The sequence below is a fragment of the Salmo salar genome, chromosome 14 (assembly GCF_965601325.2).
Source record: "Salmo salar chromosome 14, fSalSal1, whole genome shotgun sequence".
Classification (NCBI taxonomy): domain Eukaryota; kingdom Metazoa; phylum Chordata; class Actinopteri; order Salmoniformes; family Salmonidae; genus Salmo; species Salmo salar.
This window is the reverse complement of record NC_138304.1, coordinates 64,001,522-64,025,204: the sequence shown is the minus strand read 5'-3', so window position 1 is coordinate 64,025,204 and position 23,683 is coordinate 64,001,522. Positions and strand designations below refer to the sequence as shown.

Genomic DNA, 23,683 nt, shown 5'->3' with positions numbered 1-23,683 from the left:
TACATCATCTACAGCTACTGTTGTTGTCATTATCTGCTAAGAAAGTTATTGCTCTGTCATACCGGGCACATATGTGAGATACACAGATTACCTAAAAAAAACTGCACTGCAAACACTCAGAACAAAGAGAGCAGCAGTGCCTGGACTTTGCAGTCTCTCAAGTCCCCCTTCTGAGACTGGCTGTCTGTTGAGAACAAGTGACAGGCAGAGCATTGCAACCACCTCTATATTCCAAACACCAGAATTCAGTATTTTAGTCTATGATTGCCATGTGAGTGCACAAAAAGTCTGTTAAAATAAATGAATGACACAATTGTACCAAAAACTATCAAAGTTCATGTATTAACATCTTAAATATTGCCAGGTTGGTTTTCACAGCTGTTTCACAAGGTGTTCATTATTGTAAGTTATCTTTTGTTTGTATTTATTTGCTCCACATTATTCATTGTTGTATCCTAGGACCTACAATAGATACATATATATTCAACCACAAGGGTGTACTAATGAGCTATGTGAGATAGAAAAACAAAAAATCATAAAAGGACTACTGAAGTTAGATTACAATAGATGCATATATAAGGCAAGGCGACCGGAAACATGACCGAATACAAACAGTGTAGCTATTCCCTCCAAAGCAATCAAACAAGCTAAGCGTCAGTATAGATACAAAGTAGAGTCGCAATTCAATTGCTCAGACACGAGAGGTATGTGGCAGGGTCTACAGTCAATCACGGACTACAAAAAGAAAACCAGCCCCGTCGCGGACCACGATGTCTTGCTCCCAGACAAACTAAACACCTTTGCTCGCTTTGAGGACAATACAGTGCCACCGACACGGCCCGCTACCAAAACCTGCGGGCTCTCCTTCACTGCAGCCAACGTGAGTAAAACATTTAAATGTGTTAACCCTCGCAGGGCTGCCGGCCCAGACGGCATCCCTAGCCGCGTCCTCAGCGCATGCGCAGACCAGCTGGCTGGTGTGTTTACGGACATATTCAATCAATCCTTATCCCAGTCTGCTGTTCCCACATGCTTCAAGAGGGCCACCATTGTTCTTGTTCCCAAGAAAGCTAAGGTAACTAAGCTAAATGACTATCGCCCCGGAGCACTCACTTCCGTCATCATGAAGTGCTTTGAGAGACTAGTCAAGGACCATATCACCTCCACCCTACCTGACACCCTAGACCCTATCCAATTTGCTTACCGCCCCAATAGGTCCACAGATGATGCAATAGCAATCACACTGCACACTGCCCTAACCCATCTGGACAAGAGGAATACCTATGTAAGAATGCTATTCATCGACTACAGCTCATTTAACACCATAGTATTCTAATCATTAGGTCGTCACAGCGTTGATATAGCAACGGACGCTAATCGTTTATCGAATACCATTGTGACGTAGAGGAAAACACTATTTGGCCAGAGAACATTATTTGGCATGACAGACCCCACATTCTGAAATTGCATTTTTGTCCCTCCCATTTTTATCATTGGTTGTGATAACAAAACTGGGCAACTGTATGCTTTAGTACCATGCCGACGCCTCTGAGCGGTCAGATAGGCTGTTTGGAGTGTTTATCAGACTTGATACATTTTTTTTTGTCATGTCCCCCCCACTTCTAAAACCAAAGTTGCACCGGATGTAACCACATCAGTGCATTTGTTACGATAATAATCCATATAAATGTACAGGGGCCTCTTATCAATATTGCATAGAAATTATTCTAAAATACTACTTACAAACTTAATTTAGAATGCTCCTATGCATAAAAAAGTGTGATTTATCAAACAATATAAGCACACCTGTAGGAGATAACCATTGATAAATACCAATTGTTCTCAGCCTCAGTACTCGGTGCAAGACCTTGGCTATTTACGTTTCGAAATTCCCCTAATGAACCATATATGGTCAAAATCATTCCTTTAAAGCGCGTGGGGAATATACAACGTCGCAACCCAAAACTGCTAAGAGAAAAAAAGACTGAAAAAGACCTAGTGTCAGAGATTGAGTACAACCAAAAGCATTTATTTGGCTCAAGCAATAAAAACAACGCTACAAAGAGAGGACATGAGGTAGTTGCTTTAAGACAAATGAGTAGGTAACAGTCACCGATAAACCATCCATCCTCAACAGCTCCCTCCTGTATGCATGTATTCCAACATTGCTGTTCTGCAGAATGAACAAGTCCTGCGTACCAACTGGCTACCACGATACATCTCATTATTGTAATCTTGTTTTGAATATTCGATGACGGTTGTTGACTTCAACTGCCTGTACTCAATAGACAGAGACGCTATGCTACTAGCCTCATGTCATGAATATGAATAGACAAATCGAGGCAACTTGGATATTAAGTGTTTTTTTTCTCCCACCCAGTCTCTCAACTAGCAGTGATTGCCAAGCCCGTAAAATCCAGTGTCACGTGATATGGGTCAAGAGTTCATACAAAGACTTCATTTCATTGGACACTTTGGGTAAGCAACGGTTGAAGCTAACACGCTAGCTATGTATAAATGTTTACATAGATTTTGCCTTGGATTTTAGTGTGCAATCCCAAATTATATAAATAAATCTGCATGAAAACCTAATGCAACAATATAGCTAATGGTATTTTATCATTTTTGCGGAAAATGTCTGCTTTTGTTCCAGTTTGAATTTCCCCCTCCCTGTTGTCTGCATTGCCTGGCTACATATATAACGTTAGTTACTTTATTATATTTGTAGTTTTTCTGGGTGGTTATCAATGCATTTTTCTGTTCTGTAAAACATAAATCTAGTGGCAAAGGCTAAGCCCGCCAGCCTTCCTTCCTAGCTAGCGTGCTAAATAATCATTCATCAAGTTCCTCAATCATTTGATCCACGGCGCATTTTGTTGTTGCTGGCTACGTTATCTAATTAACGTTAGTTATCGAAACATACACACAGGTTCACATTGGCTTGCTATTAGTTGCCAATTAACATAAGAAAAATAAGACAATGCTGCACATAGGAATGTATTCCCACATCTGATGATGCCTATATTTTTGTTACAGCCCGAGGTAAACTTGTGTTTGCATTGCTGGGTGGATTCAGACGTCAATGGAGTTGGGTAATGTTATGTTGGACATAGAGCAGGTCGTTCTGGGGGAAGAGGTGATGACCAGTGCCACAGCGTCCACCATCAAGCCACAGACTGTTCCTGCTATCCAACCCTGTAAGCACACATTTGTGTATATATATATATATATATATATATATATTAATTTAGAGTTACACATGGGATAAACAAAAGTAGTCAATAACACAATAGAAAAATCTATATACAGTGTGTGCAAATGGAGTAAGGCAATAAATAGGCCAATAGTAGCGAAGTAATTACAATTGAACAAATTAACACTGGAGTGATAGATGTGCAGATGATGATGTGCAAGTAGAAGTACTGGTGTGCAAAAAAAGTAAATCAAAACAATATGGGGATGAGGTAGGTAGTTGGATGGGCTGTGTACAGCTGCAGCGATTGGTAAGCTGCTCAGATAGCTGGTGCTTAAAGTTAGTGAGGGAGATATGTCTCCAACTTCAGCGATTTTTGCAATTCGTTCCAGTCATTGGCAGCAGAGAACTGGATGGAAAGGTGGAATTGGCTTTGGGGGTGACCAGTGAAATATACCTGCTGGAGGGTGTGCTACGGGTGGGTGGTGTTATGGTGACCAGTGAGCTGAGATAAGGAGGAGCTTTACCTAGCAAAGACTTATAGATGACCTGGAGCCAGTGGGTCTGGCGACAAATATGTAGCAAGGGCCAGCCGATGAGAGCATACAGGTCGCAGTGGTGGGTGGTATATGGGGCTTTGGTGACAAAACGGATGGCACTGTGATAGACTGCATCCAGTTTGCTGAGTAGAGTGTTGGAGGCTGTTTTGTAAATGACATTGCCGAAGTCGAGGATTGGTACAATAGTCAGTTTTACGAGGGTATGTTTGGCAGCATGAGTGAAGGAGGCTTTGTTGCGAAATAGGAAGCCGATTCTAGATTCATTTTTGGATTGGAGATGCTTAATATGAGTCTGGAAGGAGAGTTTACAGTCTAGCCAGACACCTAGACTATGTGGACAACTACAAATACCTAAGCTAGAACTGTCCAGAGTAGTGATGCTAGTCGGGCGGGTGCAGGCAGCGATTGGTTGAAGAGCATGCATTTAGTTTTACTAGCATTTAAGAGCAGTTGGAGGCCACGGAAGGAGTGTTGTATGGCATTGAAGCTCGTTTGGAGGTTTGTTAACACTGTGTCCAAAGAAGGGCCAGATGTATACAGAAAGGTGTCATCTGCGTAGAAGTGGAACAAGGAATCACCCACAGCAAGAGCGACATCATTGATATATACAGAGAAATGAGTCGGCCCGAGAATTGAACCCTCTGGTACCCCCATAGAGACTGCCAGAGGTCCGGACAACAGGCCCTCCGATTTGACACAATGAACTCTATCTGAGAAGTAGTTGGTGAACCAGGCGAGGCAGTCATTTGAGAAACCAAGGCGGTTGAGTCTGCCGATAAGAATGCAGTGATTGGCAGAGTCGAAAGCCTTGGCCAGGTCGATGACGACGGCTGCACAGTACAGTCTTTTATCAATGGCGGTTATGATATTGTTTAGTACCTTGAGCGTGGCTGAGGTGCACCCGTGACCAGCTCGGAAACCGGATTGCACAGCGGTGAAGGTACTGTGGGATTCGAAATGGTCAGTGATCTGTTTGTTAACTTGGCTTTTGAAGACTTTAGAAAGGCAGTGCAGGCTGGATATAGGTCTGTAACAGTTTGGTTCTAGAGTGTCACCCCCTTTGAAGAGGGGGATGACCCCGGCAGCTTTCCAATCTTTAGGAATCTCGGACGATATGAGAGGTTGAACAGACTAGTAATAGTGGTTGCAACAATGGTGGTGAATAATTTTAGAAAGAGAGGGTCCAGATTGTCTTGCCCAGCTGATTTGTAGGGGTCCAGGTTTTTTAGCTCTTTCAGAACATTTGCTATCTGGATTTGGGTGAGGGAGAAGCTGGGGAAGCTTGGGCAAGTCGCTGCGGGGGGTGCAGAGCTGTTGGCTGGGGTTGGGCTAGCCAAGAGGAAAGCATGGCCAGCCATAGATAAATGCTTATTGAAATTATCGTGGATTTATCGGTGGTGACATTGTTTCCTAGCATCAGTGCAGTGGGCAGCTGGGAGGAGGTGCTCTTATTCTCCATGGACTTTACAGTGTCCCAGAACCTTTTGGAGTTAGAGCTACAGGATGCAAATTTTTGTTTGAAAAAGCTAGCCTTTGCTTTCTTAACTGCCTGTTAGTTCCTGACATCCCTGAAAAGCTGCATATCGCAGGGACTATTTGATGCTAGTGCAGTCCGCCACAGGATGTTTTTGTGTTGGTCAAGGGCAGTCAGATCTGGAGTGAACCAAGGGCTATATCTGTTCTTAGTTCTACATTTTTTGAAAGGGCCATGCTTATTTAAGATGGTGAGGAAATTACTTTTAAAGAACAACCAGGCTTCCTCTACTGACGGGATGAGGTCAATATCCTTCCAGGATACCCAGGCCAGGTCGATTTAAAGGCCTGCTGACAGAAGTGTTTTAGAGAGCGTTTGATAGTGATTTCAGATAGTTGTTACTGCACTTGAAAATCAAACACATTATCTCCTCTCCTTTTATTGCAGATCAGCATGATAGCCTACAGTGTTTTCAATGCTTCATTACATTTTGTAATGCCAAGGCCAAGGAGAGGCACATGAGGAAGAGCCATCGTGAGGAATACAAACAGTCACTCCAACAGGTACGGAATGGATAAAAGAAATGCAAGATGCATTGCAGGAGTAGGGTGAAATTGCCCCTAGATGCTGATCTTGGGTCATTTTTAAGATGTCCTTTAGTAATGGTTAAGTTTAGAATTCAATCAAATGTATTTATAAAGCCCTTCTTACATCAACTTTTGTCACAAAGTGCTGTACAGAAACCCAGCCTAAAACTCCAGACAGCAAGCAATGCAGGTGTAGAAGCATGGTGGCTAGGAAAAACTCCCTAGAAAGGCCAGAACCTAGGAAGAAACCTAGAGAGGAACCAGGCTATGAGGGGTGGCCAGTCCTCTTCTGGCTGTGCTGGGTGGCGATTATAACAGAACATGGCCAAGATGTTCAAATGTTCTTAGATGACCAGCAGGGTCAAATAATAATTGGGGTGGGCAGGGGAGCTGATTGTAAATCTGTATGGTATACCTATGGGAAACTTCACCCCGGAGCTGCAAAGCACACAGCTTAGCAGCAGGATGCTGTAGCCCTATATGCACAGCATATATAATGATGTACAGTACCTCTAACACTTAATTATTTGCTATTTTGTGTTATTTTGCAGACCGATACTCTGTTCACCTGTTATGTGTGCGATCGTACCTTCTCCTCCTCTGAGGAGCTGACACAGCACCAGACCTCACACAGCCTGGAAGACAAGCCCTTCCGCTGCCCCCACTGCCAGGGAAGCTTCCGGACCTTCTCTGAGGTGAGACAATGGTCTTTCAATGAAAGTTGTAAAGTCTTTTGTCTCTAATGACTTTTAGTTGTGTGAAAGGACCCCAGTAATCTCGGTTAACCCAGAACTAAAATCGTTCCAAATTTGGTCAGATGCTCGATTAGGTTTTGGGGATAAAGGCGTAAGAGTTGAGATTTCTGGTTTGTGACGTCTCCACCCTCGCAAAAGGAAACTCTTAGCCAAAGCCCTCCCTTCTGATATTTTCACCTGTGTTTATCATACGTCAAAGCAAAGTCATTTAACCCTTTACACCCGTACTCGGGTTGAAAATGGCAGATTTGGGCACTGATAAGCTATAAATGACGTCAGAGCTCAGGCTCTGTGCTTCACAGTGCTGTATGGCTTTTGACTGACAGCCGTTCTGAATTTCAGCACCGCACGCGGCAAGAAGTTGCCCCCGTCCTTTCTGCTAATTGGGTAACTTTTGCAGATTTTTTATTTGTTTAAAAATTATTTTTGGGGAATTCTGTAAATATGAAGAAGACTCAATGTATTTTGAAAGATGAGACATTGAAGATTAAAATAAATACCACTTTGATGTCATACAAGCAAGCCAAACACCTTTGAGTCCAAATGTGCATATCACATTTCCATATCACAAAACTCATGTCATATACAGTGTCAATGTTTATAATCACTGTTTTATGTACAGTTACAAGATGACATGGTGTCAACCTGGGTTGTTCTGAACAGAATGAGCCTATGTTTGTCTATTGTGAAGAAAATTCACTGCAGAACACGCATCTGAAGGCACTCATGACTCCTTTTTATGCACACCAAAATTCTGATCTGTTTCACTGAATTGCCTTGTGAAAACCTAATACAGACATCATATTTTATAACTTAGCTAGTCATGGGGCGGCGGGTAGCCTAGTGGTTAGAACGTTGGGCCAATAACCGAAAGGTTGCTGGATCGAATCCTCGAGCTGACGAGGTAAAAATATTTAGTTCTGCCCCTGAACAAGGCAGTTAACCCACTGTTCCCCAGTAGGCCGTCATTGTAAATAAGAATTTTTTCTTAACTGACTTGCCTAGTTAAATAAAGGTTACATAAAAAAAGACATGTTGGAAATTAAACAAGCTTTCAAACGATGCCCACCTGACCCAGATTACGATTTAAAATGGGCCGTTTTTGGGTTGTGTAAACAACAGTAATTGTGTGATGGTGGGGATGCAGGGCTGTTCCAAACAACTACAAGTGTGCTCAGTTCAATAAAGCACCTTATATTTGAAGACTCTTCTTTAGCCTTGTGCACACTGCAGGCCATAATGCTCAAATAAGTTTTGTTTTTCAAATTCCGTTTTGGAATACTGACTGTCCAAACAGCAAGTTACAAGTGACCAAATCAGATGTATGTGTTCAGGCATCAGTCATTTGCTGTCATGGCTACGCTTGTTGTCATAGTAACAACAGGTGTATGTACAGTGGTGTAGGCTGATTGGTGGTGGTGCTCGTGCTTCCTATCACCCAGAAGTTATGTAGCAACAATGCCTGCCATGGAACTTTTCCCGGTTGCTTTGAATGTTCAAAATTATAGTGTAAGAACACTTTTTAAAGCCTCAAATGATAAGATGATACAACTTTCAAAAGGAGTCATTTTTGGCTAGTCACAGCAGTCAGCTATAGCAAGGTAGCTGTTTAGCTTTCAAGCACATTCACTCATTTTGTTTATAAACAATTAACAAGCTAGTTAGCTACAACCTACATGTTCTTGTCAAACTCAACAGAGTAGCTAGCAAGCAACAAAAAATGCCAAATGAGTCCAAAAACCACTTGACGGCAAATAAATCAGATTTGACCGTTCAGTCACAAGTCGCATGGCCAGGTATCGGATTTGTATCTGACTTCAAACCACCTATCAAGGGGGTTTGAAATGTTGCCTTTGGCTGTTCAGACTGCAGGAAAAATAACAGATTTGAATTGGATATGCAAAAAAATTGGATTTGAGTCTCTTCAAACTGCTTGAAATGACTTAGTAACTGTGCACATTTAGGTGTCTGGCCACTTGGAGACTGCAGTTATTCCTCTCAGCCAAACCATTGTAAAAAAAAAAAAAAAATACATTTTTTTATGTTGCCCCTACCCCACATTTTTCAGGAATATTCTTATGTTACTGAATGCATCCAGAGTATTTTCAGATTTTGTTATTAATAAATGCAGTGAAAAGTACAGTAAATGTAAAATGCACAAAATCAAGTGTAATGTTTGGATTCAGTCTTGAACTGTTATCAGCTTTGGTCTAATAATTTCCCCATATAACTTTTAATATTTCTTCTGTAAGAAACATTTGAATTTAGCCCTGTCCATATAGGCCAATTCCCATGATTGTCAAGAGTTAAGCACCGCCTTTGCCCAATCCTGATGCGTCCAAATAACCAGTGACGTAAACACAAGACCCAGAATGTATTAACGCTTCTCATTATCTCACGCATCCCATAGAATGCAGACATATCTACGGTACCAGTTATGTTTATATAGTCTGTCCATGAGATATTAGGACCCCAGCAATATTAGCTGTGGTCATGGCATCAGCTAATGGGAATCCCAATAAAGATAAAGAACCGGGGGTTAGGCAGGTGCTCTGTAGTGCATCTGCCTTCTGTTGTACATTGGTACCTTGGTCCCCATGGTTGTTTCCTCAAGATGCCCTAAGCCTCTTATAATTTTGTTTCTGTCTCTCATAGTTGACAGTCCACCGGCGACAGCTGTGCAAGGAGCGGCAGTGTGTGTGCAAAGAATGTGGCATTGTATTCCAGGGCCCAAACCAGTTACGCACCCACCGCCTCACCCAGCACCCCCAGCCACTGGAAGAGGAGGATGATGACACCAAGACTCACCGTTGTGGCAAGTGTGGCCGTGGGTTTGAGGCGGAGGTGGATCTTGTGCTGCATCAGGAGAACTTTGCGGGTGATCAGCATTGCGATGCAAAGGTCCCGGCCAAAAAACGTGGCCGAGCTCCCAAGAAAGTGTCTGAGGCTGAGGCAGAGGCAGCAAACGGAGAGAAGAGCGGGGGAGAGGAGTCTGTGGCAAAAAGAGGGAAGGGACCGGGGCGACCCCCTAAAGAGGAGCTCCAAATTCCCTGTCCTGAAGCTGAGTGTGACCTCACCTTCTCCTCTGTTGCTCTTCTCCGGGCCCACAAGAAGGAGAAGCACGGGCGTCCGCCTCAACCTCGCAAGGCTCACCCCTGCTCTGAGTGTGAAGAGAGCTATGCCCGGCTGGAGCAGCTCAAAGCCCACATGGCCAGGGCTCACCGCTCTGGCCGACACAACTGCCCCACCTGCGGCAAGAGCTTTAGCCGGGAGAGCAACCTAAAGGCACACCAGAAGACACACACTGAGGGAAAAGAGGCAACAGACAAAGAAAAGAGAGAATCTCGGGAAAGGGAATATCATCATGAAAAATGTATGTAAGGCCTTGATGTGGGTGGGTTTTTTATGTTCAAGATGGGGGTTTGGAATATGTGACATACCATACACAAAAGCACTCAGTTGGATCATTAGATTGTTCCTGGTTGGTCCCACCGTGGTTATTTTAAAGTGCTTTTAGAAAAACAACAAAATGTACTGTGTATAAAACCCTTTATACAGATGTGTACATAATTGTGAATTACAACTGCCCCCCAGAGTGGGAATCTATTTGTTTCTATATTGCCAACACCTTTAAAAAATTATTTTGTATTCATATTACGGATGTAGAGCTAGTCTAACGATTTGCCTCAAATGTGAGAAGTTTTTGTAACTTATAGTATTGATTTTAGTAGGTAATCAATGGGTTTTATGGTGTACCATTCCACTCATAATTTAGTTTGTTCCTGTCAAGGCATCTTCTGATCATGTACATTTATATTGGTCTGGAGAATCCATTGTTCCGTGAAGGATGTCATTGTTGTATTCAGGTGATCTTGTACTTTTTTTCATCCACAATGAAATAGTAATGGCATTAAACTAAGGAGTGATTTAAATTTCAGTCTGTAATCATTGTGAATTTAAGGTTATGGGAAATGTCACCCTGAAATGAATGGAAACAATAAGTACTGAATAAGATTGTATGGTGCTTATCTTTTCCATTCATTTGGGGTTGTTGTGGCAGAAGGAGCTAGTGAGGATAGATGTGGAGGAAATCCAAAGGCTTGTGGCAGAAAAAGGAAACGATGAGGAAGAAAGACAAAGGGATAGAGAATAACAGCCTCAAAGGCAAAAGCTTGTAGTGGAGAAGGGGAGTAAGGATGAGAACAACACCTTGAATGAGCTAAAGCGTGAGCTGGAGATTAACCTGGTTAATTGGAGAGGAGATAGAGGGATGGGCCAGCCTGGAGATGTAGAGGAGCAGCAAAGAAATAGAAATAGGGATGGTGCTGCTGAAGGCGATGGATGCTTTGGAGAAGTCACCATCCAAAAATACTCCCTGAATATTGGCAGGTGGTGAGTCAAATGAAAATGAGCATCATGGAGAAGGAGTGCAGAGAGAGATGGAAAGATCGATTTTTTTATTTATTTATTTTATTTAATAAAAAAAAAACAATGGGGGGGGGGATTTTATATCATTGCTGTGCTCACCACTTATGGTTGTCATTTCAAATAAGAATCTGTGTGGTTACCTGCACAATTTTATACTGAACAAAAATAGAAACGCAACATATACCAATTTCAAAGATTTTACTGAGGGAAGGCTCAAAGTTAAACATTTACTGTAAGTGGGCTGAATAATAACATTTTTAGATATTTTACTATAATTTGTTTATTTGATTTCATTTGAATTAGTTTGTATTAATTGAAATATAAAACAATTGTCTATGTATGTACTCATTCACATTCACAAACACTCGAAAGGACGCTCAGAATGATGAAATACAACAAACTAGTTTTCCCATGATGCAACGGTATTTCCTTTCTATCTCGCGCCTTTCCATCTGGTTTTACCACAAAGCAACAGCGTAACACCGTCGTCGTCGTTGTTGTTGTTGTAGTAGTAGTAGTAGCGGCAGCAGCAAGTGAATAATGGCGGCATCGGGAGGGGGATTAACATATCCTGCTAATGTGACTGGCTTTAACACTCCGGTCGTGGCCCGGTCTCGTTTCCCGGGCCGGCCATGGACATCTCGTTGTCGGCTACGGTCTGAGAAACGTCCGCAGCGGGGACGATTGGACTCGGAAGGTGGAGAGGTAATCACTGGAGGCCCGAGGCCAATCAACATTGGACTAACGTTGTGCGAGGACCCGTCACTGCTACGCTTACTCGGGATTGCTGAGAAACATAGGCACCAGGGCGACGCGGGTTTCTACTCAAGCGGGAGTGAGGTGAGTTTCCAAGCCATGCACTGTGTACCAGCCCCACACCACAGACCCAATTAAAACGTGCATGTTCCACAGCCCTTTTTGTAATATTGGTGATATTGAGAATCATGTGGTCGCGATAACGTTCATACCTGGGCTAGTAAACGTTCGCTAGCTATGTCGTTGTATATCTAAATTATACAATTGTTGAAACTTCAACGCTTGCTAACGTTAGTTACCAATCCACTACCCAGTGGCAAGTTGACAAACTAGTAGGTAACATAGTGACAACATATCCAAGGTTGACAATCTCCTAGACTGACTAACTTTACCTTTACCATGATCTTTGACAATCGTTTACTTTAGGCGGTGACATTTGCGGTAGCCAACGTCACCCTGGCTGGATACAAGCTTGTTGTCTGTTTGCCTGGAAACCCGACGTTGAATTATGTCTGGCGGAAATGAGTTTGAATCAATAAAGTTTCTTCCCATGACCTCTACAAGCCAGAATGTTGAATGCAATTACATTTCAGCGTACTAGTTGTCCGTGCTGTTGGCCCTTTTGGTAGGATTGTGAGACTATCCACAGGAAAGTATAATTAAATAAAATTGTTAAAACGCTGGTAGTGTGTTCAGATTTACAGTGCATTCGTAAAGTAGTCAGACCCCTTGACTTTTCCGCATTTTGTTACGTTATAGTCTTATTCTAAAATGGATTAAATTGACGGTAATAAAAACCAAAACAATCTACACACAATACCCCATATTGACAAAGCATAAAGCATTCATAAGAGTGGTGAGAAAGACACACAGCTGCATATGAGCACTCACATTTTTCAACATGTTTTTTACAAAAGGATAGATTTGGAGATAAACTTAATTAACCTGGCAGATTACTGCTAGCAAGGTTTCCTTTTTCCAAGCATTACAGAGGGTGCTCTAGTAAACAAACAGCAGAGATCTGAGGACACCATCCAACCTGGAACTGAGTGAGTAGTGTTTGGTCTGATGCTATTTTGAAAGCCAAGAATAAAAAATAAAGTACATTACAATGATATATTTTACTTTATGGGGACTAAATGCTGAGTTAAGGCTGCCAGGCTTGCTAGGACAGACAAGATGCAACATCAATTAGCACTGAGGTGTGAAGTGAAAGGTGGCAGGAGTCTTTCAAGCCCCCTCCTGCTGTACAGACTATCCACTGGCATTTACTACAAGAAATCTACCTTCAGAAATAAGAGCTTCTCCCAACTGGGTGTGACACTTGCTCCTGTTGCCTGCTGCACTGCTGCTTGGATTCCACCTGGTGATCTGTTCACTGTCTGCCCAGGCCTGTCTGCCCAGGTACCTCCACCACACTCCCTCACCCGAGCTTTCGCTCGCCTCCAGCACACACACACTTTTGGGGCGAGTGACTCTGAACTTACATTGTTCATTTTGACTCCTGCATGCTTTGACTACGAATATTATTTACCCAACCGTGAGACAGGCTGTTTGTTCCCTCACTCGGGACTCTGACTCTATTGGTTACAGACTTTTGGCCTCCCATCCTATTCTAACCATCTCTTGCCGGCTTTGTATTTATGTTACCTGATGAAATTGCTGTACAATATGATCTTGTTGCCATCTAATGCACTGATCTGATATGTCATAAATCAGCACTGCAGAGCTCTTCCTTTCCTATGCCGTGCCTTGATTGTATTACTGTTGATGATATCTGGAAATGTGCATGTTCACCCTGGCCCATCTACTGTTGCTAGCCCCAAATCAGAGCACAAGTCAGAAATCTGCTTCACTGATTTCTGCTCTCATAAACGCCTGAGTTTTCTGCATTTTAACACTAAGGTTATTACCCAAAATGGATCAGTTGATAGTGTGGTTTCACAGCTTCAATCCAGATGTGTTGGTCATTACTGAGACGTGGTTAAGGAAGAGTGTTTTGAATACTGATGTTAACCTTTCTGATTATAACCTTTTTCAGCAAGACCGATCTTCCAAAGGTGGGGGAGTGGCAATCTTTTACCAACGAGCACCTTCAGTGCTCGGTTGTTTCCACCAAGTCTGTCCCCAAACAATTTGATTTGCTGGTTTTAAGCATTAAACTTTCAAATTGCTCTTTGTTGACTTGCTGGGTGCTATTGTCCTCCATCAGGACCGGCCTGTACCCTACCTGCCCTAAGTTCTTTCCTGGCCCCTTACACGAAGTCTGAATTTGTCCTGCTAGGTGACCTAAACTGGGACATGCTTAAACCACCTGACAAAGTCCTAAAGCAATGGGACTCCCTAAATCTTTCTCAGATTATTACTAATCCCACAAGGTATGACTCCAAACACCCAGAAAAGGCTGCTCTCCTCGATGTTATCCTCACAAATAATCCTGATCGGTATCAGTCTGGTGTTTTCTGTAATGACCTTAGTGATCACTGTTTTACAGCATGTGTTTGTAATGGCTGCTCAGTGAAACAACCTGTCCTGATTTGTCATAGATGCTTGCTGAACATTAATGAGCAAGCCTTCCTGCATGAACTGGACTCTGTAAAATGGTATAGAATCAGCTTGATCCCCTCTGTCGAAGACGCTTGGACCTTCTTTTTTTATATTTTCAGTGGTATTGTTAACAAACACACCCCCATAAAGAAAATTAGAATTCAAAACCGGTTCAGCCCTTGGTTCGACCGTGATCTTTCAGAGTTGTTCCACTTCAAGAATTGCATTGGCAAAAGGCTCGGCACACGCATACTCAGGCTGACTGGCTATCGTTCAGGCAAATGAGAAATAAGTGCGCTCAGGCTTTCCAGAAGGCCAAAGTTAGTTACTTTAAGGAGCCGTTCTCTCTCTGTGGGTCTAACCCCAAGAAGTTTTGCGAAACGGTTAAAGACCTGAAGAATAAACCCTCCTCACAGCTGCCCATGTTCCTTAATGTTGATGATGTGGTTGTTACTGACAAGAAGCACATGGCTGAGCTCTTTAATCACCACTTCATTAAGTCAGGATTTCTATTTGACTCAGCCATGCCTCCTTGCCCGTCCAACATTTCCTCATCTCCCAACCCTTCTAATGCGACTATCTCCGATGCTTCTCTTTTTCCCCAGCCCCGCTAAAAAACGTCTCCCTGCAGGCAGTCACTGAGTCCAAGGTGCTAAAGGAGCTCCTGAAAAAAATAAAAAAATAAATAAAACATCTGGGTCAGATGGTTTAGACCCTTTCTTCTTTTAAGGTTGCTGCCTCTATCATCGCCAAGCCTATCTCTGACATTTTTAACCTCTTTCTCCTTTCCTGGGAGGTTCCCATTGCTTGGAAGGCAGCCACGGTTTGTCCTTTTATTTAAATGGGGAGATCAAGTTGATCCTAACTGTTATAGGCCTATTTTGCCCTGTTTATCAAAAGTGTTGGAAAACTTGTCAATAATCAACTGACTGGCTTTCATGATGTCTATAGTATTCTCTCTGGTATGCAATTTGCTTTCCGCTCAGGTTGTGGATGTGTCACTGCTACCTTAAAGGTCTTCAATGATGTCACCATTGCCCTTGATTCTTAGCAATGTTGTGTTGCTATTTTTATTGACTTGGCCAAAGCTTTTGATATGGTAGACCATTCCATTCTTGTGGGCCGGCTAAGGAGTATTGGTGTCTCTGAGGGGTCATTGACCTGGTTTGCTAACTACCTCAGAGTGCAGTGTATAAAGTCAGAAAATCTGCTTTCTCAGCCACTGCCTGTCACCTAGGGAGTACCCCAAGGCTCGATCCTAGGCCCTACGCTCTTCTCAATTTACATCAACAACATAGCTCAGGCAGCAGGAAGCTCTCTCGTACATTTACATGCAGATGATAGTGTTATACTCAGCTGGCACCTCCCTGGATTTTCTGTTAAATGCTCTACAACAAAGCTTTCTTAGTGTCCAACAAGCTTTCTCTGCCCTTAACCTTGTTTTGAACACCTCCAAACCAAAGGTCATGTAGTTTGGTAAGAATAATGCCCCTCTCCCCACAGGTGTGATTGCTACCTCTGAGGGTTTAGAGCTTGAGGTCACCTCATACACTTACTTGGGAGTATGGCTAGATGGTACACTGTCCTTCTCTCAGCACACATCAAAGCTGCAGGCTGAAGTTAAATATAGACTTGGTTTCCTCTATCGTAATTGCTCCTTTTTCACCCCAGCTGCCAAACTAACCTTGATTCAGCTGACCATCCTACCCATGCTAGATTACGGAGACATAATTTATAGATCGGCAGGTAAGGGTGCTCTCGAGCGGCTAGATGTTCTTTACCATTCGGCCATCAGATTTACCACCAATGCTCCTTATAGGACACATCATTGCACTCTATACTCATCTGTAAACTGATCATCTCTGTATACCTGTCACAAGACCCATTGGTTGATGCTTATTTATAAAACCCTCTTACGCCTCACTCCCCCCTGAGATATTTACTGCAGCCCTCATCCCCCGCATACAACACCAGTTCTGCCAGTCACGTTCTGTTAAAGGTCCCCAAAGCACACACATCCCCTGGGTCGCTCCTCTTTTCAGTTCGCTGCAGCTGGTGACTGGAACGAGCTGCAACAAACGCTGAAACTGGACAGTTTTATCTCAGTCTCTTCAAAGACTCAATCGTGGACACTCTTACTGACAGTTGTGGCTGCTTTGCGTGATGTATTATTGTCTCTTCCTTCTTGCCCGTTGTGCTGTTGCCTGTGCCCAATGTTTGCACCATGTTCTGTGCTGCTACTATGTTGTCTTAGGTCTCTCTTTATGTAGTGTTGTGTTGTCTCTTGTCGTAATGTGTATTCTTTTTGTTTTTTTTGTCCTGTTTATTTTTTATTTTTAACCCCCTGTCCCTGCAGGAGGCCTTTTGGTAGGCCATCATTTGTCAGTTCTTAACTGACTTGCCTAGTTAAATAAATAAAATATATATTTTTTTGCATATGTATACAAAAAAACGTACTTAAGTATTCAGACCCTTTACTCAGTACTTTGAAGCACCTTTGGAAGTGATTACAGGGTCGAGTGTTCTTGGGTATGACGCTACAAGCTTGGCACACCTGTATTTGCAGAGCTTCTCCCATTCTTCTCTGCAGATCCTCTCAAGCTTTGTCAGGTTGGATGTGGATTGTCGCTGCACAGTTATTTTCAGATCTTTCCAGAGATGTTGGATCGGGTTGAAGTCAGGACTCTGGCTGGGGCACTCAAGGACATTCGGAGACTTGTCCCGAAGCCACTTCTGCGTTGACTTGGCTGTGTGCTTATGGTCATGGTCCTGTTGGAAGGTGAACCTTTGCCCCAATCTGAGGTCCTGTTTTCTCTGGAGCAGGTTTTCATCAAGGATCTCTCTGTACTTTGCTCCTTTCATCTTTCTCCTCGATCCTGACTATTCTTACAGTCCCTGGCACTGAAAAACTTCCCCACAGCATGATGCTGTCACCACCATGCTTCACTGTAGGGATGGTGCCAGGTTTCTCCAGATGTGATGCTTGGCATTCTGGCCAAAGAGTTCAATCTTGGTTTCATCAGACCAGAGAATCTTGTTTATCATGGTCTGAGAGTCCTTCATGTGCCATTTGGCACCCCCCCCCCCCCCCAAGCGGGCTGTCATGTGCCTTTTATTGAGGAGTGTTCCGTCTGGCCACACTATCATCATGGCCTGATTGGTGGTGCTACAGTGATGGTGGTGCTACAGTGAGGGTTGTCCTTTTGGAAGGTTCTCCCATCTTCAGAGGAAGTCTGGAGCTCTGTCAGCGTGACCTTAGATCTTGGTCACCTCCCTGGTCAAGGCCCTTCTCCCCCTGATTGCTCAGTTTGTCCAGGTAGCCAGCTCTCTTGGTGATTCCAAACTTCTTACATTTAAGAATGATGGACACTTCTTGGGGACCTGAGTTCAATTTCGAGTCTCATAGCAATGGGTCTGGATACTTTGTGTAAATAAGGATTTTCTGGGTTTTTGTACGTATACATTTCTAAAAACCTGTTTTCGCTTTGTTAATATGAGGTATTGTGTGTAGATTGACGACTTAAGAAAAAAAAAATACATTTTAGAATAAGGCTAAAATGTGGAAAAAGGAAAGTGGTCTGAATACTTTCCAAATGCACTGTATATCGCATGTTCATAACCTTGTAAACACGTGCACGAGCTCAGCAAGTATGCATACGTCTCGTGCATGTATTTTGGTGATAGAAATCTGAATACACTACCAGCGCTTTGAAAAGGTGACATAATTACACTTTCCTGTGGATATATTGTCTCACATTCCTACCGCCAATAGGACCAGCTGCACGGACAACCGGTAAAGTATAATTTTATTCAATGTAGAGGTCATGATTGGAAGCTTTCTTGATTGAAACTCTAATTTCTGCCCGACATTGCATTCAATGCAATTCAACGTCCGGTTTCCAGGCAAGTTATATGCCAACTTAGCTATAGTAAAACACTTTGAGGAAAGTGATGATACTGTGTCTACATTTGCAACACAGTCACATTCACACAAATCCACTATTACACTACATAGTATCAATGTGGATCTCGCTCAGTCAGATTATTCCTCATATACTGTATCATCTCTCACCCAGTCCACTCCTGACAGCCCTCATAATTCGTGCAAAACGACAGCCTGTGGAACAGAAATAATCATGAGACCTTCCTCTGCATTGTTTGAGTGGGCTAAACCAAAAGCTTGGCCTGTGTCATTTTAAACTAAGCAGTTTGTCCTACCTAGTATTTGACTGACTTCTCACACCCTAGTCTACTAGTATCAGCTATCTCTTGTATGTAAGCTTGTCATCACATCATCAGTCAAATTGGTGCCCAAGCTCACAACTAGGCTAGTTGCTGCTTGACATGATCTGCATGGATATTTGCCCCATTCCGCAAGCAATTTAGAACTAGTCTACTGATAGACCAGCGTTTCCCAAACTCTGTCCTCGGGACCCCAAGGTGATTCAAAATGATCAAAGCTTGATTGGTTGATTATTTGATTCAGCTGTGTAGTGCTAGGGGAAGAAATAAAATACGTGCACCCCTTGGGGTCCTGAGGACCAAGTTCGGGAAACCCTTTTGATAGACCAATTCATCCTAGATGGCTAGTTAACCTGTCTGGGCGAGGTGGCCTAGTCAACAGCCAGTGGAATCGCGTGGCGCGAAATACAAATACCTCAAATGCTATAACTTCAATTTCTCAAACATATGACTATTTTACACCATTTTAAAGGCAAGACTCTCGTTAATCTAACCACATGGTCTGATTTCAAAAAGGCTTTACAGCGAAAGCAAAACATTAGATTATGTCAGGAGAGTACCCTGCCAAAAATAATCACACAGCCATTTTCAAAGCAAGCATATATGTCACAAAAACCAAAACCACAGCTAAATGCAGCACTAACCTTTTGATCTTCATCAGATGACACTCCTAGGACATTATGTTATACAATACATGCACGTTTTGTTCAATCAAGTTCACATTTATATCAAAAAACTGCTTTTTACATTAGCATGTGATGTTCAGAACTAGCATACCCACCGCTAAATTACTCATGATAAACGTTGACAAAATACATAACAATTATTTTAAGAATTATAGATACAGAACTCCTTTATGCAATCGCGGTGTCAGATTTTAAAATAGCTTTTCGGCGAAAGCACATTTTGCAATATTCTGAGTAGATAGCCCGGCCATCACGGCTAGCTAATTTGACACCCCCCCCCCCAAAAAATGGAAGTTTTGGGATTTTTTTAGGGTGTGGCGCAAATTACAAACTCCTATCATTTGATATTGGAGCGGTGTTCCGCTAGCGGAACATCTACATGTAAGTTAAAGTGACTTGGCATATATGATAAACAGAGAGTAACAGCAGCATAAAAAGAGGGGTTGGGGGGGGGCACACTGAAAATAGTCCGGGTAGCCATTTGATTTCCTGTTCAGGAGTCTTATGGCCTGGGGTAAAAACTTTTTTGTCCTAGGCTTGGCACTCCGGTACTGCTTGCCATGCAGTAGTAGAGAGAGCAGTCTGTGGCTGGGGTCTTTGTGAATTTTTAGGGCCTTCCTCTGATACCACCTGCTGTAGAGGTCCTGGATGGCAGGCAGCTTAGCCCTGGTGATGTACTGGGCCAAACGCACTACCCTCTGTACTGCCTTGCGGTCAGCGGCCAAGCAATTGCCATACCAGGCAGTGATGCAACCAGTCAGGATGCTCTCGATGTTGCATCTGTAGAACCTTTTGAAGATCGCAGGACCCATGCCAAATCTTTTTAGTTTCCTGAGGGGGAATAGGCTTTGTCGTGCCCTCTTCATGATTGTGTTGGTGTGTTTGGACCATTCTAGTTTGTTGTTGTGGACACCAAGGAACTTGAAGCTCTCAACCTGCTCCACTACAGCCCTGTCGATGAGAATGGGGGCGTGCTTGGTCCTCCTTTTCCTGTAGTCCACAATCATCTCCTTAGTCTTGGTTACGTTGAGGGTTAGGTTGTTGTTCTAGCACCACATGGCCAGGTCTCTGACCTCCCTATAGGCTGTCTCGTTGTTGTCGGTGATCAGGTCTACCACTTTTGTGTTGTCTGCAAACTTAATGTTGGAGTCGTGCCTGGCCATGCAGTCGTGGGTGAACAGGGAGTACAGGAGGGGACTGAGCACGCACCCCTGGGGAGCTCCTGTGTTGATGATCAGCGTGGCAGATGTATTGCTACCTACCCTCACCACCTGGGGGCGGCCCGTCAGCAAGTCCAGGATCCAGTTGCAGAGGGAGGTGTTTATTCCCAGGATCCTTAGCTTAGTGATGAGCTTTGAGGGTACTATTGTGTTGAACGCTGAGCTGTAGTCAATGAACAGCGTTCTCACGCAAGTGTTCCTTTTGTCCAGGTGGGAATGGGCAGTGTGGAGTGCAATAGAGATTGCATCATCTGTGGATCTGTTTGGGCAGTATGCAACTTGGAGTGCGTCTAGGGTTTCTCGGATAATGGTGTTGATGTGAGCCATTACCAACCTTTCAAAGCACTTCATGGTTAAGGACATGAGTGTTACGGGTCTGTGGTCATTTAGGTAGGTTGCCTTTGTGTTCTTGGGCACAGGGACTATGGTGGTCTGCTTGAAATGTGTTGGTATTACAGACTCAGTCAGGGACATGTTGAAAATGTCAGTGAAGGCACCTGCCAGTTGGTCAGCACATACCCGGAGCACACGGTTACCCTGCAGCCTTGTGAATGTTGACCTGTTTAAAGGTCTTACTCACGTCAGATACGGAGAGCGTGATCACACAGTCGTCCGGAACAGCTGATGCTCTCATGCATGCCTCAGTGTTGCTTGCCTCGAAGCGAGCATAGAAATGATTTAGCTCGTCTGACTGGGCAGCTCGCGGCTGTGCTTCCCCTTGTAGTCTATAATAGTTTGCACATAAGACGAGCGTCAGAGCCGGTGTAATATGATTCAATCTTAGCCCTGTATTGATGCTTTGCCTGTTTGATGGTTCGTCGCAGGGCATAGTAGGATTTCTTGTAAGCTTCTGGGTTAGAGTTCCGCACCTTGAAAGCGGCAGGTCTACCCTTTAGCTCAGTGCGAATGTTGCCTGTAATCCATGGCTTTGGTTGGGTTATGTATGTACAGTCACTGTGGGGACAACGTCCTCGATGCACTTATTGATAAAGCCAGTGACTGATGTGGTGTAATCCTCAATTTAATTACATTTTTATTTATTTGACCTTTATTTAACTAGGTAAGTCAGTTAAGATCAAATTCTTATTTTCAATGACGGCCTAACTTCTTTGTTCAGGGGCAGAATGACAGATTTTTACCTTGTCAGCTCAGGAATTTGATCTTGCAACCTTTTGGTTACTAGTCCAACGCTCTAACCACTAGGCTACCTGCCGCCTCAATGCAATCTGAGGAATCCCGGAACATGTTCAAGTCTGTGATAGCAAAACAGTCCTGTAGTTTAGCTTCTGCTTCATCTGACCACTTCATCTGACAGAAGAAAATAAAATGTCGTAAACCAGATAAGTTATGAATTGTCACCAACTGTGTAACTTTGTCATAGTGTTTAAAATTTTAGCTGATCCTGAACATAAATGAAATTGTCTAGGATTGAGATCTCACATCACCAAGTCAACTATAGGCTACTATTTCTTGTCTTTTTTACAAATCTGTGATTTGTAATTTTCATCATAGCAAATAGCAGCATACATGTATCATCAATTGTCAACATCAATGCTACCCTTAATAGGGAGCTAGCATTACCTCTAAAGGAACTAAAAACACATGATCCAGCAGCGGTGTCGTTTACTGGTCGAGCCGTCTGCCTTGCTGCTTGAGTCGGCCTCGGCTCCTCACTTTCCAACAGTCGCCTTTCCTACGGTCGTTGTGAGTCAGTTGGTTGATTAACAGTCGAGTCTAGCCGGAGAAGATTCCAAAAAGTTTCAAATGGGTAATTTTAGCTATTGTATTTGTAGTTGTGTGTTTCGTTGCAGTTGCTAATTAGTTTGACTTTGTAGTTGGCTTCATTTCTGGACTGGTCATGGTTGTTGTCCGTTATCTAAGCTAGCTACCCCTGCTCTAACAGTTAGCTAAGTCCATACATTTTAGGGTCTAGCCTGTGATATTAGGTAGCTAATTGAGCTAGCTAGTGTTTTTATTTGTTTGAAAACATCGATAGTCTAGCACCCGGTTAACCATTTTAGCTACGCTAGCTACCTAACGTTAACTAGCTAGCTATGGCCAGTGAGTCACAAAAGACTTGCGCGACCCCTACTGGTCTCGAGCGGAAATGGCAAAGAGCACAAGATTCAATTATTTATTTTGTTTCATGTGTACTATGGCAGCTAAACGCTGAATTACAGTTTATCACTATCTCTCTCTCGCTCTCTCTCGCTCTCACACAGTACCAGTCAAAATTTGGACACCTACTCATTCAAGGGTTTTAATTTATTTTGTACTATTTTCTACATTGTAGAATAATAGTGAAGACATCAAAACAATAAAATAACACATATGGAATCATGTAGTAACCCAACAAAAAAAAAAACATAAATTTTATATTTGAGATTCTTCAATGTATCCACTAGAGGTCGACCGATTATGATTTTTCAGTGCCGATACGGATTATTGGAGGACCAAAAAAAGGCTATTTTTATATGTGTGTGTGTGTGTGTGTGTGTATATATAATGACAATTACAGCAATACTGAATGAACACTTAGATTTTACTTATGTAATATATTAAGTTAAACTATTTGGTTTCAAATAAATAATGAAACAGGTTCAATTTGGTTTAACCTCTATGGGCTAGGTGGGAAGCTTGCGTCCCACCTACTCAACAGCCAGTGTAATCCCGTGGCGCGATATTCAAATACCTCAAATGCAAAAACTTCAATTTTTAAAACATATGACTATTTTACACAATTTTTAAAGACAAGACTCTCGTTAATCTAACCACACTGTCCGATTTCAAAAAGGCTTTACAACGAAAGCAAAACATTAGATTATGTCAGCAGAGTACCCAGCCAGAAATAATCAGACACCCATTTTTCAAGCTAGCATATAATGTCACATAAACCCAAACCACAGCTAAATGCAGCACTAACCTTTGATGATCTTCATCAGATGACAACCCTAGGACATTGTTATACAATACATGCATGTTTTGTTCAATCAAGTTCATATTTATATCAAAAACCAGCTTTTTACATTAGTGTGTGACTAGCATGTGACTAGCATTCCCACCGAACACTGCCGGTGAATTTACTAAATTACTCACGATAAACGTTCACAAAAAGCATAACAATTATTTTAAGAATTATAGATACAGAACTCCTCTATGCACACGATATGTCCGATTTTAAAATAGCTTTTCGTTGAAAGCACATTTTGCAATATTCTCAGTAGATAGCCCGGCA

The 23,683-nt window shown here is 42.8% G+C and overlaps 2 protein-coding genes across 6 annotated transcripts in view; both read left to right on the top strand.

Moving 5' to 3' along the window:
* The first annotated feature begins 551 nt into the window (after positions 1–551).
* Positions 552–10,501, top strand: LOC106570119 (uncharacterized). 2 transcript variants are annotated; one of them, XM_014142148.3, is made up of 6 exons: positions 552–880; positions 2,381–2,478; positions 3,037–3,197; positions 5,675–5,790; positions 6,366–6,509; positions 9,225–10,501. In XM_014142148.3, exons 3-6 carry the CDS (start codon positions 3,083–3,085, stop codon positions 9,948–9,950), a joined length of 1,101 nt encoding a protein of 366 aa, XP_013997623.1. In that variant the 5' UTR covers positions 552–880; positions 2,381–2,478; positions 3,037–3,082; the 3' UTR covers positions 9,951–10,501. The 2 variants fall into 2 exon arrangements, with proteins under 2 accessions (XP_013997623.1, XP_013997624.1); XM_014142149.3 differs by lacking the exons at positions 552–880; positions 2,381–2,478 and adding an exon at positions 2,484–2,703.
* Positions 10,502–11,444: 943 nt separating this feature from the next.
* The window catches only part of LOC106570121 (histone-lysine N-methyltransferase 2B), a 96,671-nt gene continuing 84,432 nt past the window's right edge, over positions 11,445–23,683 (top strand). For 2 of the 4 annotated variants that reach the window (XM_014142152.3, XM_014142151.3), the window contains exon 1: positions 11,445–11,837. In XM_014142152.3, the coding sequence (XP_013997627.3) occupies positions 11,538–11,837 (300 nt within the window). In that variant the 5' untranslated portion in view covers positions 11,445–11,537. Of the gene's footprint in view, positions 13,158–23,683 lie in introns of all 4 variants that reach the window. The other 2 variants (XM_082961067.1, XM_082961066.1) reach the window with 2 other exon arrangements.

What these genes read in the sequence shown, in the direction of transcription:
- LOC106570119 (XM_014142148.3), top strand. Translation starts at nt 3,083, where the DNA reads ATGGAGTTGGGTAATGTTATGTTGGACATAGAGCAGGTCGTTCTGGGG. An exon ending in ACAAACAGTCACTCCAACAG is followed by an intron (nt 5,791 to 6,365) that starts GTACGGAATGGA and finishes GTTATTTTGCAG; the next exon opens with ACCGATACTCTGTTCACCTG. An exon ending in GCTTCCGGACCTTCTCTGAG is followed by an intron (nt 6,510 to 9,224) that starts GTGAGACAATGG and finishes TGTCTCTCATAG; the next exon opens with TTGACAGTCCACCGGCGACA.